The sequence below is a fragment of the Trichomycterus rosablanca genome, chromosome 6 (assembly GCF_030014385.1).
Source record: "Trichomycterus rosablanca isolate fTriRos1 chromosome 6, fTriRos1.hap1, whole genome shotgun sequence".
Taxonomy (NCBI): Eukaryota; Metazoa; Chordata; class Actinopteri; order Siluriformes; family Trichomycteridae; genus Trichomycterus; species Trichomycterus rosablanca.
The window spans coordinates 23,400,115-23,416,250 of record NC_085993.1 but is presented as its reverse complement, the minus strand read 5'-3'; the positions used below and the strand labels follow the sequence as shown (position 1 = coordinate 23,416,250).

At 38.1% G+C, this 16,136-nt stretch overlaps 1 protein-coding gene across 1 annotated transcript in view; it reads right to left on the bottom strand.

Moving 5' to 3' along the window:
* LOC134316376 (ubiquinol-cytochrome-c reductase complex assembly factor 1) overlaps positions 1–16,136 on the bottom strand; it is a 48,105-nt gene that overhangs the window by 12,345 nt on the left and 19,624 nt on the right. The window contains exons 4-8 of the mRNA XM_062996733.1: positions 12,706–12,778; positions 12,189–12,246; positions 10,320–10,428; positions 3,013–3,090; positions 2,000–2,113 (exon numbers count right to left, since the gene is read on the bottom strand). Of these exons, the coding sequence (XP_062852803.1) occupies positions 2,000–2,113; positions 3,013–3,090; positions 10,320–10,428; positions 12,189–12,246; positions 12,706–12,778 (432 nt within the window). The remainder of the gene's footprint in view (positions 1–1,999; positions 2,114–3,012; positions 3,091–10,319; positions 10,429–12,188; positions 12,247–12,705; positions 12,779–16,136) is intronic.

The window sequence follows — 16,136 nt, the reverse complement described above, 5'->3', positions numbered from 1 at the left end:
AACACTCTTATTTGTAGTATTTTAAAATTGGCCTGTTGAAAATCCTTATACGTCATTGACCCATCTAACAACATTAAGTATCACCTAAAGCAGTAGAGAGATTGGTGGAACTGAACCTGTTACATGTAGGGTGTGTTCGAAAACCTAGTGAGCTGCCTTGCTGTCTACTGCCTACCTAGGTAGCTGCCTAAGTAGAGAGGATTGTAATAAGTCATCGTTATAAGGCAGGTTATTCAGACACACTACTTAGACAGTGATTACCGCAATTACGTCACCGCAGTTTTCGCTTACTAAGCTAACACAGTTAGCCTCAGGCCATTTAAACAAATGGGCTGAGGCGGCACAACCCGCTAGCTTTATATCTCCCTCTGTTACCAAAAACAGTTAAACTGTCACTGACAAGCCCAAATTCGGAAATAAATGACACTTGTGCACCTTTATACAAATTACAAATCAATGAAAATTTATTTATATTTGAAAAGAATCTCGTTCGTTGCTCTGCATTCGTCCATCATATTTGTCATTTTTTGTGAGAAAAGTTGTGCCGCACTGAATGCTGGGATTGCCTTTACTGGTAAAAAAAAAGCATTGGATGCTTCGTCGTTATTCAGGCAGTTTATCACTTTAAAATAAGGCACCTCATAACGCAGCATTTTAAGGTACCTAAGAATTTGAACAGCCTTCTTCTCTGTAGAAATCTCACAAAATTTTCGAACAGACCCGTAGTGTTGTCTGTCTGTATACAGTTATCCCTAATCTTACATTCTTATGGTTGCATTTACATGATGTGCAGCAATAAACTTTTATGCTGGCTGTGCCATTGTTCCTATAAATTGAGGTGGTGCTTCTTACCTTATCGCTGCGCTACCTTGACTTTCACGGTACATAATCTTTTTCTATTGAATTTTAACGGTCTTTGACCCTGTTTGACTGACCTTTTTAACGCACCCCCAGTGAGACAAATTGTTTATATGAAGTAGGCAGAAGCAAAGCACAGCCATGATGGAAAGAAACTGTTTCTCACCATTTGACAAAACCCTGAACTGTTGTATTTAACCTTAAATCTAGCATGACACACTAAGAAATACAGCACGGTGACCAGTGAGCTGTGAAATGTGAAAACCGGGTTTCCGTTTTCTATAGCACACTTTCTAATCCTTAAATTGCTTGTGGTGATCTCATAGCTCTTCAATATGATTTAATTCACTCTTAGATTAACCAAACAAAGTTTAATGAACCCACTTTATTCTTTTGCTGGGTTTTATCCTCTCACATCTCCAAATGATGACCACAATAAAATACATTTCAAAACTGGATGTAAATAAACCGCAATATTGTCAGTCAACATTGTCAATAGTGCTTATTATTTCAAGCCTTCTGCTCAATAGCACACCCAGTATAAAGCGAGTTTGCCATGGATCATGTGAAAGGCTTAAACCAAAGTGACAACAAGCACCCAGGCTTGCAGCAGATGAAGTACAAAACACTTATAATGTGACAGCGAGCTAAGGCCCCAGCCTAATACAAGGCTATCAAATCTTTTTTTCTGGTTTCAAGAATAGAGTGGGTTCATTATTGTTTGGTTAATCTAAGAGTGAATGAAATCATATTTTACGCATCAAAATTCCTTTAGATTTCTTTAATCATTTGATGATATTATGCACTGTAGAGGGAGGAATATGCAAAACCCTTCTAATCTTTCTTTGAGGAACCTTAAGTTTAAACAGTTCAATCATTTTCCCACGCATTTGTTGACAAACTAGAGATCCTAAACCCATCTTAGCTCCTCAGAGGCCTTTGGTGGCTACTGCTTTGTTATCAAATCATGATTAGTCACCTGTTGACATCAACTGATTGAAATTACATTATTATTATTATTATTATTATTATTATTTTTACCTTATTTCTAGCTCTAAATTTTCCCAGTTTCTACCTTTTTCAGAAATGTTTTTTTCTTTATAGCTCATTAAATTAAAATCAAAATTACTTCTTCACTCACCTGTTTGCGGACGTATTCAACCATAAGCTCAAGCTGTCTTGGGTCTTGACACTGCCTGTTGAAAAGATTCCTCCAGAGCGCAGCAGCAAGCACGCAGTCATCTGACAAGATACCCTACGGATAAAAAAAAACTCATTAAATAAAATTATTGATGACTATTGACAACTTCAACATGACATCCACTGTGCCAGCAATTTTTTAAAGCCTATCCAAGCAAAACTGAACACTTATTTAGCATTCGTTATTTATCCACAAAGTAGTCTGGCTTTAAAATCTAAAAAATATTGGTTTGATAAACACTAGGAGGAGGTCCCTTAAATTGCCTACCAATCATACCATCTACATTTAAATATTGGGTTCATGTTTTTTTCCAGAGTGACTAACAATTGACACTGGATACAATTCAAGCAACCCCTCAGTTAAAGATCTTGACCAGGAACACAACAGTAAATGCTCACTTCATTTATCCCTCAAAACATGACATTTTCTTTATTAAGAACAATCCAACATCCCTTTACAGACTACACAGCATGTGTACAGCATTCCAATAAGGATTTAGGTAGATATAGTGGCAAAAGACTTAGCTTATTAATATGAATATAGTTACATATTTCTGTTGTTAATCAGATGCTGATGTATACTGTGATCATTACAAGTGACTTTATAACATGTATTTGTAAATAGGTAACTACAACCTATTTAAGAATGAAGTATTGACTTTCAAACATACAGAGCCTTACCTCACCAGAAACAAACTACAATGCGAGATTAGCACTGCTACATGCACAAAATCCACCACATTAGATTCAGGGTTCATACACATTTTTACTAATACATTTCCATTACTTTTAATGACCATTCATTTTCTGAAATATCTGTGTAGACTTGAAAAATAACCCAAAATATCATAAAATTTATCCCACACACATACACACACATGTGCAATTTAGTATCTTCAGTTATCCAGACTGCATGTCTTTGGACTTTTGGTGTGTGGTGTACGAGAGACTTACCTCATCATATCCAAAAATAGCAGCATAAAATGTTTCTGTCATAGCCTTCATCCCTTGTTTCCTCTGAACAATGTCAATCTAGAAAAAAGATAAATCGTTTGAGAGTGGTACTGTACAAAGTATTACGTGGTTATTCACCAGGCACTTAGACTTTTTGGGCTACTTTTTTATGAGTTTGGCAAGTTATAAAAGTAATATTGATAACCTTCTCTACAATCAACTATAAAACTTTGGTTGCATGTTGAGAAGATGCTGTAGCCACACTCCTCTGAATCACTTTCAGCTTTAGTGATGCTTTATCCAAAAGACTAACCCATTTGGCTCCTAGTTGGCTGATTCTCATTACACCAGAGAAATTAAAAATACAAACAGGGGATGATTTTAAGGTGGACTATAGTAACAGGTCATGATAGGGCAAACATAAATCTTAGTACTTTGAGCAAGAAATGCGAACAATATCAATGACCAAAACTGCCATGAAGTCAGGACAGTAACATATGTTAAATACCACAAATCCATTAATAAATTCAGTGAATAAGTTTGCAATTACTTACTTAGTTTAAATCCTAGCTAGTTTTCAATAAGATTTAAATCTGATAAGGTCACTCTAGGATATTCCCAGACTGATTCCTTACCTAAGATTTGGTTGACTTGGAGATGAGCTTGGGATCATTGTCTTACTGGAAAGCCTAATTATTGCCAAGGTTTTATTTTACAGCAGAATTATTCATGACGACAGTAACATGGTCAAGCAGAAAAATCACCACATCACTGACCCATCTCCATGCTTGACCGTGAGGATAGTATTGTCCCGGCCATAAGCCTGGTCTTTCATGCAGCAGACAAGCCACTGATCCATACGGCCATCTCAGATTTGTATGCTTATCCAAACTCCTTCTGGCATACTCTAGACTACCCTTCCTGCGCTTCTTGGTAGAGAGTAGCGTGCGTTGTGGAGTCAGGCCATGAAGACCTGGGTTAAGTGGTCATCAATATGGTTGCCACTGAAACATTTGTCCCAGCCTTCAAAAGGTTATTTTGTAGGTCTTTTGCAGTAACACGGGGGTTTTTCTTCATTGTCCTGATGAGACTGCTATGGCCACTGGATAACATTTTGAGCATTCTTTGGCCATGGTTTGCTGCTACGTCACAAGTTTAAAACTTCCAGGCAATACTTCCAATGGTGTCTATGGGAGTGTTTAATGTATTGGAAATCTTTTATATGATTGCCCTTTTGGTGCAAAAAATCTCTCTCAGCTATTGTGACAGCTTTTTAGTTTCCACTATGGTTGCAACACATCTTGAAACACCGTAAGTTCTGAGTGGGGTTTATATAACACATCCTGGCTTAAGCAAATTCATTCATTCATTCATCTTTGAGTTCCTAATGGTTTAATCATGTAGTAACCCAACAGCAATATTATGTGGGAGCTAAATAGTTGTCACATGGCAGTACTAACAAAATATCCTGCTACTCTAAAATATAACATTTATTTATTAAAAGTTATAAATGCTTTTGGGGTTAAATATTTCTCTTTTAACTGTAACAACATATGTTAATACTTGATTTTTAATAAGATTGCGGCAAGTTACTGAAATGTGATACACATATGTACACTATGTAACCATAGCTTTGACTTTCAATGATGTTTCTCAAAGACACGGACAGATTAAGGTAGTTATCTAAAATTTTTAAAAGCAAGACATTATCAGTTTATTACTAAAGTCATATTGGTTTGAACACTATAGGTATTTAATATTTAATAATAATGTCCAGCAATATGCATTTTGGCAAATAGTAAACATGTTTTTGGCTTGAAACCAATGAAGCAGTCTGGTCACAGATACAAGCACCTGCAACCAGCAAGGGCTTACAGATGTTTAATCTCAGAAGCATTGTTTTGTCTTTAGGGCAGCATGTGGACTCGGTTGCCTCACAGCAAGAAGATCCTTGCTGTTGTAGCCTAGCGGTTAAGGTACTGGACTACTAATCAAAAGGTTGCTGGTTCAAGCCCCACCACTGCCAGGTTGCTGCTGTTGGGCCCTTCAGCAAGGCCCTTAACCCTCAATTGCTCAGACTGTAAACTGTAACTGTAATGTAAGTCACTTTGGATAAAGGCGTCTGCTAAATGCCGATAATGTAATGTAAATGTAATCCTGGGTTTGATTCCCAGGTGGAGCGATCTGGGTCCTTTCTGTGTGGAGTTTGCATGTTATCCCGGTGTCTGTGTGAGTTTCCTCTGGGTGCTCTGGTTTCTTCTCACACTCCAAAGACATGCAGTCAGGTTAACTGGAGGTACAAAATTGCCCTAGGTATGAGTGTGTTCGCATTGTGACTGGCAACCTGTCCAGAGTGTTTTCTACCTTCTGCCTGATTTGACCCACCGCGACGCTGAATAGGATAAAGCGGTGGTAAAACAGCCAATGAATTAATGCTTTTTATTTCATTTTTAGTCATGTGCAGTTCTTTATCCTAACCAAAGACTTAATTTCATAGCAGTTGCATAGCACTGACTGAAACACAGATTGTTTGTTAGGATTTTAATGTCATGTTTTACACTTTTGTTACATTAATGACTGAACACGTAGTATGTTTACCTATGATTCATCAATTTAAGTTCAATGTCAAACATTGTCACAAGCAATTTTGTACCTCCAGTTCACCTTACATCTGTTTTTGGACTGTGTAAGAAAACAGGAGCACCCGGAGGAAACCCACAAAGACACGGGGAGAACATGCAAACTGCTCCACCTGGGAATCAACCCCAGGACTTTCTTGCTGTAAAGCAACATGGCTACCCACCAAGCCATCATGCTGCCTAATTGCTTTAGTGTCCCAACACATTTGGATGGTGCACAATGGATGTATACTAACAAATGAAATGAAGCTGACCAGACAAAACACAAAATATCTTGGGTTGATGCTGTCTGCAATTAAATTAAACTAAATGTAAAAAAACACTGCATTTTATTATGATTATTACTGTCCCAACTTTTTCTGATTTAGGGTTGGTTGTAAATGATTTAAACTCTTGATTTGGACAGTTAAATTTTAACATATACAAGCCCTATGGCACTTGTGTCAGGATGTTATTTATACTAAGTGTATCTCATGGGCCTCCTATAGTGAAGTTCAGGAATGTGCATATGATTGGAGTGTGTGTACTAAATGTGAACAATACTGCTAAGCACCTGTACATGATTAGAGACCTTTCAATAATTACACACATCTGGTTGTGGTCTACCACCCTCACACACTTTTGCTCTCATCTGTATATCTTCATTTTCCTTTATAATCCTTTATTTCCTCATTTGTCTGTTCTCATTTCTCTTCTGTTTTGCTATTTTAGTTTTCCCCTCCTCTTTCTTTCTCATGCATCTTACCATGTTTTTATCTTTTTACTTTTTTCTCATGTTCGCATTTTACAAGGTCAGTATTTGACCTTAGATTGCCCCTTCAAATCAGTCTGACAGGTAAGAAAGTGCTGCTTATGCACAGTATTGCTTATTCACCAGTACATGAGTGTTCACTCTCAGTTTACTGTTATTCCTGCTGCTTAGAAAAACATACATGCACACACTCTTGAAAATGGCACGAAGACACCAGCCAGATGCTGGATCTGTATGTATGAGTGCTGGGACTGACGGAAAATTCAGCAGGGACTTGTGCTACATGGCACAAATGACAAGTGTTTTTCTTCTCTCAGCACAATTAGCGTGCGTAACCTAATCATGGCGAGGGTTCTAGCAAGAGGGGGTCGTTCACTTTCCACTGTTGTAACATTAGCCTGCTCCCACTGAGCTAGCCTGTTACAAACCTGTCAGAACCACTGATTACACACACTGCTTTTACAGTCCTTTTTCATGCTATCCCCCACCCCCTTTCCCAAAACCACACATACGCACACACACGCACACCTTGTGTAAATTTGGACGTAAATGGAAATTCCTCGGTTCCAGGCAGGAAACAGGCTTCCAGAAGGAATCAGGCTGTTCTGCACAAATGTAGTTTATGGTAACATTAGCTTTAAACCTGGATAACCCTCTCAAAGTACAGCTGCTACAGAGGATTATGTTGGAAATCGGAAGATAAGGACAGCATACTGTTGCCACTTTGACACTGTTGTTAGGGTTCAGAGGGGAAAAAGTGATTGGTTTGCTGGACCAAAATCCAACTTTCTACCTTGGCAGGTGCTTTAATCCACAGCAGCTTTTAGTTGGGTGCAGCAGTTAGGGGCTAAGGGCATAGTTAAGAAGCCCAATAGTGGCAGCTTAATGGAAAAGGGATTTGAAATCACAAGATTAGTTCAGAAATTTCTTATTTGAAATTTTTAAATAAAGCTATATAAGCATATCTTAGGATACATCTAGGATATGTTTTCTAATTAGGTTGCCAGTAGCCAGCCACCACAAGTCTTAACTAGGAATAAACTACTATTTCTATGTATGTTTCTGAAACCTATGCCACCCGCTCCCTCAAAGAATTATATTGGCTCACTTGACAAAAAATAAATAAAATAAAATAAAACAAAGGCGCATGAATGCCGCCAATGGTAAAACACAGTAGCCCACCACTAAGATGTCAAGCTCTTGAGTTCGAATCTCAACTCTGCTATCGGCTGGCACCTGCACCGACATCATTGATTATGACTGAGGGCATAATCAATCCCTGTGAGTCTAAGAGTTTTCTCACTGCCGCTGCAATTGCAGACTCTGCTGGCCGGTCAGTGGCACCTGCACAGAGATGGGGAAAATTGGAGATATTTATAGGCACCTTTGATCCCAGTGTGAACCCACCTTGGGCAGGTAAAAAGAAGCGGCAAACTACTACACGTGTCAGAGTGTTAAGTACGGCTCTTCAGGATCAGTGTAGGAGTCTGCTACAGTAAAGGAGCAACACAACTGGGTAACTGGATATGAAAATCTAAACTGCTATTTTTTTGTTAGAATTATAAAAAGGTAACCATGTTTGATTTTTTTGACAGAATAATCTCAGAGTAACCATGCATTAACCAATCAAAGTCTTTATCTGGCCGTTCCTGTTATAGACAGAGCCAATAGCGTCTGTTGAGCACATGACCAGACTGGTGGTATTGACAAGACTCAAACAAGACTGGTCTCAGCAGTGGTTGGCTAGTACATTAAGACTGTGTGCTACCTGAACAACCTGGCATTTTGCATATATGTTTATTAAAGGGTATCCCAAATTACCTATCCAGCTACTCTCTTAAACATTGATGTCATTGCATTTAGGTCTTGTGAGTTTTACTTATTTAAGCATGACCAATAACTGCAATACAAAGTATTACAAAATACAAAAGTATTAGGACATCTATTACTATGTTTTGTTGTGTTATGACGTGTTATAAAGAAGTCTGTCAGTTACCATTTAGCCAACACTAATATTCAATTTTGGTAAAAACAGAAACACAAACACAAAGTAAATAGGAGAGCGAAAATACAAAAATATATTCTAAACTCTTGTAACATTTTGTCAGAATTGGATGTTTCTGAAATAGAAACATCTGAAATAGGAAACAGTAGTCTGTCCTTTTTATTATTGAAATAAAAATCAAATGGTATTGTTTCTGTAACACAATGCCAATGCCCTTAACACTTAAACCCCAGCAACTACTGCCAATGTATAGACCCACTAAAATTATAACAAAATAATAACAACAGTAATAATGGCTGCAGAAAACATCACACCATTTGCCATACACAGCTTCATACAATCACCTGACAAGTATATTTTTTTCTAGGAGATATAGTATATATGTTGTCCAACTACAGCATCTAAAATAAAGCTCAGAGTACAGTAAGCCAACACTTAAATCTGAACTACCTTAAGAAAGTTTAAACAGGAACAAATAGTTCCAAGTCAATATTTGAGTTACTTTAATAAGTTGGAAACAGTACCCTCCGACATAATAAAACCCATAAAAACTCTATATTAAAAATGGTTAACTCCTGGGGGTGTAAAAGTGTGCATTAAATCTGACTGTTATTTCTTACAACCAAGTGGAAAATGGAGATTTTGATTTATGGGCCCATGGTGGGGTGGGGTGTAAAGCTGTGGCATTGAGCTGCAGAGTGGCTGATTTCATTAAATACACAAGCATGCCTGTGCATACACACATTTTACACACCTGAGTCTCACCACAACACAGATTTGATTTCTTACTCTTTCTTGTGCAGACATACATGAATACCTTATTACTTAAAATTAGCCTTAATGTGTAATGTAAAACCAATAAAAACTTTCTGCAATCTCCAAGTGAAGAGACTTTTGTTTAGATTACTTTAGTACTTAGAGCTGTTCAAGCAGTTTATTTCTTAGCTCTCAGACCTGATGATACATATTACACTTGTGAGTGTTTTTTTACAGACCAAACAGCTGACATTTTCTAGTTAGTTGCTTGGTCTAAAGCCATAGCTCTTTGTTTACCTTCATCATTAAAAGGTCAATATGTACAATTTCCAAACAATGCAATCATTTCCAAACACATTACATTCAGGGTTTTCTAATCCAAACACTTTTACTATTATCTTCAGCTATTGTCATGTACCAAGGCTACTTGTTCTGAAATAGTTTAACTAATTTTGTTTGTGTATATTTTATTTGTTTTTTATTTATTTATTTTTCTCTTTTTCTTTTTATTTATTTTTCTCTTTTTTTTTTTATTTATTCCCCCCCCCCCCCCCCCCCCCCAATTTTCTCCCCTAATCTGGTCGTATCCAATTACCCTGATTGCGTTACGCATCACAACCCTTCAGTGCTGACTGATGAGCTTTGCAACTGACACATGCCCCCTCTGACATGTGTGCAGTACCGACTGCCTCTTTTTACCTGTACGAGGAGAGTTCATATGCGGACCAGCCTTGTGCACGGAGAGCCACACCCTGATCAGCATTATTCCCCAAACTTTGCGCAGGCGCCATCAATCAGCCAGCAGAGGTCATAATTGCACCAGTTATGAGGAACCCTGGTCTGGCTCATCCCATCCCCTAACAACAGCCAATCGTTGTTCATGTAGCAGCCCAGCCCAGCCGGATGGCAGAGCTGAGATTCGATACGATGTAATTGAAATCCCAGCTCTAGTGTGCTAGCATATTTTACTGCTATGCCACCTGAGCGGCGTGTATATTTTATTTTGCATTTGCATGATGAAGTGGTGTTTTGCATGCCAGAGTTTTTTTTTTATTTCACATGACTTACTCTGGTTTTGTTTATGGCTATTTCCATGGGAAACACCAGTGAAAGTGGTGGAAGACTAAAAAAGGTTAGTGAGAAGGTTAAAACTTACTCCCATGATCTTGCTCCTCTGTTCCACATCCTCCCACATGGAATGGACAACGTAACGACAAATGAACTTTCCTTCTCTGCCCTCCTTTCTCATCCGCACCAAACACATCCTGCACAAAAGGACAAAGCTTAATTAAAATTATAACTGGACAGTGGTAGCCTAATGGGTGCTTATTACTTATTTCCTACACCATTTTCCCCTAGACAATCAGATAAGTCAGATGTTTTCAATCAAATGTCCATAGATTTTATCCTTTCTATTGAAGCACATGCTCAGACGACACTTAGGTGGAATTGTTCTGCTAATCAGAAGCTTGTTTAAATTGATATATTTGCATTCATTGTGTACTATTATAAATAGGCTAAAACTCATGCTAATTTTTCAGAGATTCAACTTTTTAATTAAATTATGATGCTGATTATATTACTAGTACAAAAAATGAAATATATTCAAGATGCAAAATAGAAGCCTTTTTACCAGTAGTCTCAAACTTTTGGACCCCAGTATATCAGTATCAGCAGGTACATACAAAAGAGAAAACGTAGCAATGACTTTGAATGTTTTGAGAATGTAACGGTCTGTAAATTGTATAATATCTGAACAGTTCAGAAAGCAGGTACTGCATTGAATTAGTGTGTGCCAACATTTTTATATATGTAGTGCTGTATATAAAACAGTATGACTTAGTACACACTGAGCTTTTCACTCAGTGTCACTCTGCACAGTATTAGTCATAGTTCTCTCTTACTCTTACACACACACATTTTTCAACAGTCTTATTTTAATGACATCACACATTTTGTAAGTTTCTGTTCATAAGCACTAGCTTTGCCAGTCACACATGCCCTAACACAAGACATGTAAACACCATCAGTGAAAAATGATTAAAGATTAAAAAGGGGGGGGAAAACTGCATGACGACAAAGAGCCATGACATCAGCTGGTTTGTCAACAGTAAGCATTTAAATTCTCACAGATCGAAAGTTTAAACACAGTACAGTAATTTTTCATCCCAAGGGCATAATAAGTTCCATGATGTTGAGAATATAGTCACAGATTTTAGATATAAACAAAAAATTTGTAGATTTGCGCACACACCTGAAGAAGAGGAAAGAATCAAGGAGCCATAATTAAACTGACAGTGCTTTTAAATAATTTTCTTGAAAATCACACATTAAGATTTACAAACCAACAATAGGTTCAATTGTTTTGTGAAGTTTGATTCATAATTCAACATATTAGAACAACAACCATAAAGAGCATAAATTTGAGCTAGTTGTTCTTTTTAATGAAAACATGGTAATTCTCAGAACTGTTTATAATTTGCCAGTATTTACTGTAGATTACAGAACTTTGAAAGGGCTTTTCAGATCACCGAAACTCTAAAATTGACAGCAATTCTAACAAACAGAGTGATGGACTTTTAACGAATCATTTTTAACAGATACTTTTTATCCAAAGCAACCTTGTTGTGACTAAATTACAATCCAAGCAATTGAGGGTTAAGGGCCTTGCTGTGGGGTCCAACAGTAACAAACTTGGCAGTGTTGGAAAGTTGAACCACCAGACCCACCTGGGGACCGAACCCAGGACATTCTTGAAGTGAGTGCTACCCACTTAGCCACTGTGCCGCCCCCCCAAAAAATTAAGTAAACTCAAAAAGCCTTTGCAGCTGATGGCCTGATTGAGTTTTTTATTGTCTGAAAATGAAAATTTTATGAGAATTTAATTGCAATTAAATCACATCAAAATGATAAATTAAGTCAACAGAAAATACAACTAGTTGCCATTTTAATATAAACATTTCATCACATGTAAGGTACGTATAGCAATGCCAACAAAAATAGGCACCAGTGCCCATTCACTTACCAGACATGCAGCTGTGCCACCAAAAACCAGGAGTTGAGTGTGTCAGGGAGGGAGCACTCTATATGAGAGAAAGAACGAATTAAGATATTAATGTCGAGGGAGGGTAGATGAAAAGTTTGAAATAGAACAAAGGAATTAAAGTCATAGAGTGTAAGTAAATGTGGGGAGGACATATATAGAGAATGTGTATATGAGAGAAAGAGAAAGAGAGAGAGAAAGAGAGAGAGAGAGAGAGAGAGAGAGAGAGAGAGAGAGAGATACAATAATTAAAACAAAGTAAACAGTTTCATAACCTTTACAGGTTTTTACACCTGCTTCGTTTCCTTTGGTAAAGAAAACAACACAGTGCAGCTAAGTGCCAGAATAAATCATTTAGATGGGGATAAAGAACTCCCTTTATACTTTTTGCAGTTGATTTGTTTTTGCTGCAAAAAACATTCTGTACTTCTTGGCCCGGAAAACGTCTGTCTTTCAGACAAAGTAAAATAATAATAATAATTTAATAAACTATACTTACTGTCAAAAAACTCATCATAATTGACTCTCTCAACGCAGCAAGTGTACATACGCAAAGCAGCTATCTTGATTTTCTGCAAGACAATTATTTATTATTTGCAATTAATAGATATTTGGCAAAATATATTAGACTAATCAGCCAGAATGGTGCAGTGACAGGCAGCATCGTGGCATAGCAGTTAGTGTGATAGCAGCTTAATTTTGGGGGCCAGGGGTCCTATTTTTTAGCCTTGTCTCAGTCACTCTTCGTGGGTTAGATATTTTGAATAGCATCTGGGTGAGAGTAAGTTAATAGCTGAGTGTGTAAAGCCCTGAAATGGACCAACACTGTGTCCAGAGTATATTCCTGTCTTAAATTTAATGTTTCAGAGTAAGCTTTGGACCCACCCCAAACCTGCTCAGGATAAACCTCATACTGAAATGAATAAACTGACAAGCATTAAATGACTGACATTGCTTACTTGATTCTGGTGAATGACTTTATGGCCAAAGGTATATGAACACAACACATTAGTTCAGGTGTTTCAGGCAGGCCTATTGCTAACAGGTATATAAAATCAATGATATAACAATTTGTTCACAAAAATTCTATTGACATTTTGCATCATGTATAATGGTAAAACAGTACTTATTACATTTTAATAATACACTAATGACTAATGAGTAAGTGCTTTTATATACTGGCTATGCCTTTAAATTTTAGTTACCATGTTTCTTTAGCACTGAACTTATTGCTACCAACTAGTTCTTCATTACTGCCACTGTCACTGCATTACTCATTTCTTTATTAAGTTCTGATAAGTTGCAGCTTTTCTCTGGTGTAGTCAGTTTAGCAACCCCTCGACTGGTTGTATTTACTGCTTCAGCAAAGGATTTGTCTTGTTTCTTGGCCGCAACATGGCTGATCTTCTTTGGTACATTTAATTCTTAGAATTTCCTTCTTCTATATTCATTTTAGGTGGGCATTGTCTGAGACTGTGTGTGGTCTACCACAATGCATGTCATGGCCCTCCTCTCCACAATTACAGCAGGCTGGGGTACTTCTGCACATAGCTGATCCATGCCCACACTTTATGCATTTATAGCATCTTGCTGGGTATGAACATATACAGGGGTTGGACAATGAAACTGAAACACCTGGTTTTAGACCACAATAATTTATTAGTATGGTGTAGGGCCTCCTTTTGCGGCCAATACAGCGTCAATTCGTCTTGGAAATGACATATACAAGTCCTGCACAGTGGTCAGAGGGATTTTAAGCCATTCTTCTTGCAGGATAGTGGCCAGGTCACTACGTGATGCTGGTGGAGGAAAACGTTTCCTGACTCGCTTCTCCAAAACACCCCAAAGTGGCTCAATAATATTTAGATCTGGTGACTGTGCAGGCCATGGGAGATGTTCAACTTCACTTTCATGTTCATTAAACCAATCTTTCACCAGTCTTGCTGTGTGTATTGGTGCATTGTCATCCTGATACACGGCACCGCCTTCAGGATACAATGTTTGAACCATTGGATGCACATGGTCCTCCAGAATGGTTCGGTAGTCCTTGGCAGTGACGCGCCCATCTAGCACAAGTATTGGGCCAAGGGAATGCCATGATATGGCAGCCCAAACCATCACTGATCCACCCCCATGCTTCACTCTGGGCATGCAACAGTCTGGGTGGTACGCTTCTTTGGGGCTTCTCCACACCGTAACTCTCCTGGATTAACAGTAAAGGTGGACTCATCAGAGAACAATACATGTTTCACATTGTCCACAGCCCAAGATTTGCGCTCCTTGCACCATTGAAACCGACGTTTGGCATTGGCACGAGTGACCAAAGGTTTGGCTATAGCAGCCCGGCCGTGAATATTGACCCTGTGGAGCTCCCGACGGACAGTTCTGGTGGAAACAGGAGAGTTGAGGTGCACATTTAATTCTGCCGTGATTTGGGCAGCCGTGGTTTTATGTTTTTTGGATACAATCCGGGTTAGCACCCAAACATCCCTTTCAGACAGCTTCCTCTTGCGTCCACAGTTAATCCTGTTGGATGTGGTTTGTCCTTCTTGGTGGTATGCTGACATTACCCTGGATACCGTGGCTCTTGATACATCACAAAGACTTGCTGTCTTGGTCACAGATGCGCCAGCAAGACGTGCACCAACAATTTGTCCTCTTTTGAACTCTGGTATGTCACCCATAATGTTGTGTGCATTGCAATATTTTGAGCAAAACTGTGCTCTTACCCTGCTAATTGAACCTTCACACTCTGCTCTTACTGGTGCAATGTGCAATTAATGAAGATAGGCCACCAGACTGGTCCAATTTAGCCATGAAACCTCCCACACTAAAATGACAGGTGTTTCAGTTTCATTGTCCAACCCCTGTAGATCTACAACCACTCTTGGATATCCAATCATAACTTTGCTGGGGAGAAGAGGTCTGCTCTGTTGAATGTTATATAGATATTGTTTTTATGGTTTTGTCTTGTCTCTTGATCATGATTCACTTTATATTGTTTACTTTTTGGAACATCCATTGCTTTGTTATTTCCTGTTTATCCATGCTTTCCACGTTACAGCAGCAAATGACTCCATACATCTGTTTAGAGTAGGGTAAAGGAAAGTCTTTGCTTTGATACAGTGGTACCATGTAACTCGACATTCCCTAAACTTGAAATCTTTAAAACACGACACCCTTTGTCAAAAAATGTGTACACCTAAATTCGACATGTGTGTGACTGCCACTTTGCTCAGCAAATCCACTCTGAAAGTGTCCACATACATTTATGTTTAGCTGGATTTTCCTCACTGTTTTACTTTTAAACCTGTGTTTAAACTCGCTAAGGAATACGGTATTTCAAGATAAAGAAACAATAAAGAAGTAAAGGTAAAGTGCAGGTTTTATTGTACTTTTTATTGATTTTAACTGTTTTCAATTGTATTTCAGTGTTTTAATATTATATTTGTGTTATTTTCAGTGTATAAGTGTCAAAAACAACCCCATTATTTTACATTAGCCAAAATATATGCAGTTCCATGGGACCATGAAACGCATTAACAGGTTTCCTATACATCCTTATGGAAAAATACCTTGAAACTCAACGCCTTTTAAACTTGACACCACTCCCAGAACCAAATGACGTCGAGTTTCAAGGTACCACTGTATCTGTGAAAGTTATTGAGCTCAGTAGGTTAACAGCTTGAACTTACATAAGGCATTCTATCAAGATTTGTCTCAAGCATACCTTTCTGGCATCTTTAATGATACCCACTATGCCCATAATGCCTTTCTAAATAGCAACGGGTGATAGTTTGGTTAGAACATGACAGCTTGCATGGATTCCATAATCACAAGTCTAGGCCAGCTTTAGAATAATCCAAAGGAGTTTGATTTGGTTTTGGGATCTGGGTCATTATAACAGTCCAGGAGTTTGCATTTGAAATT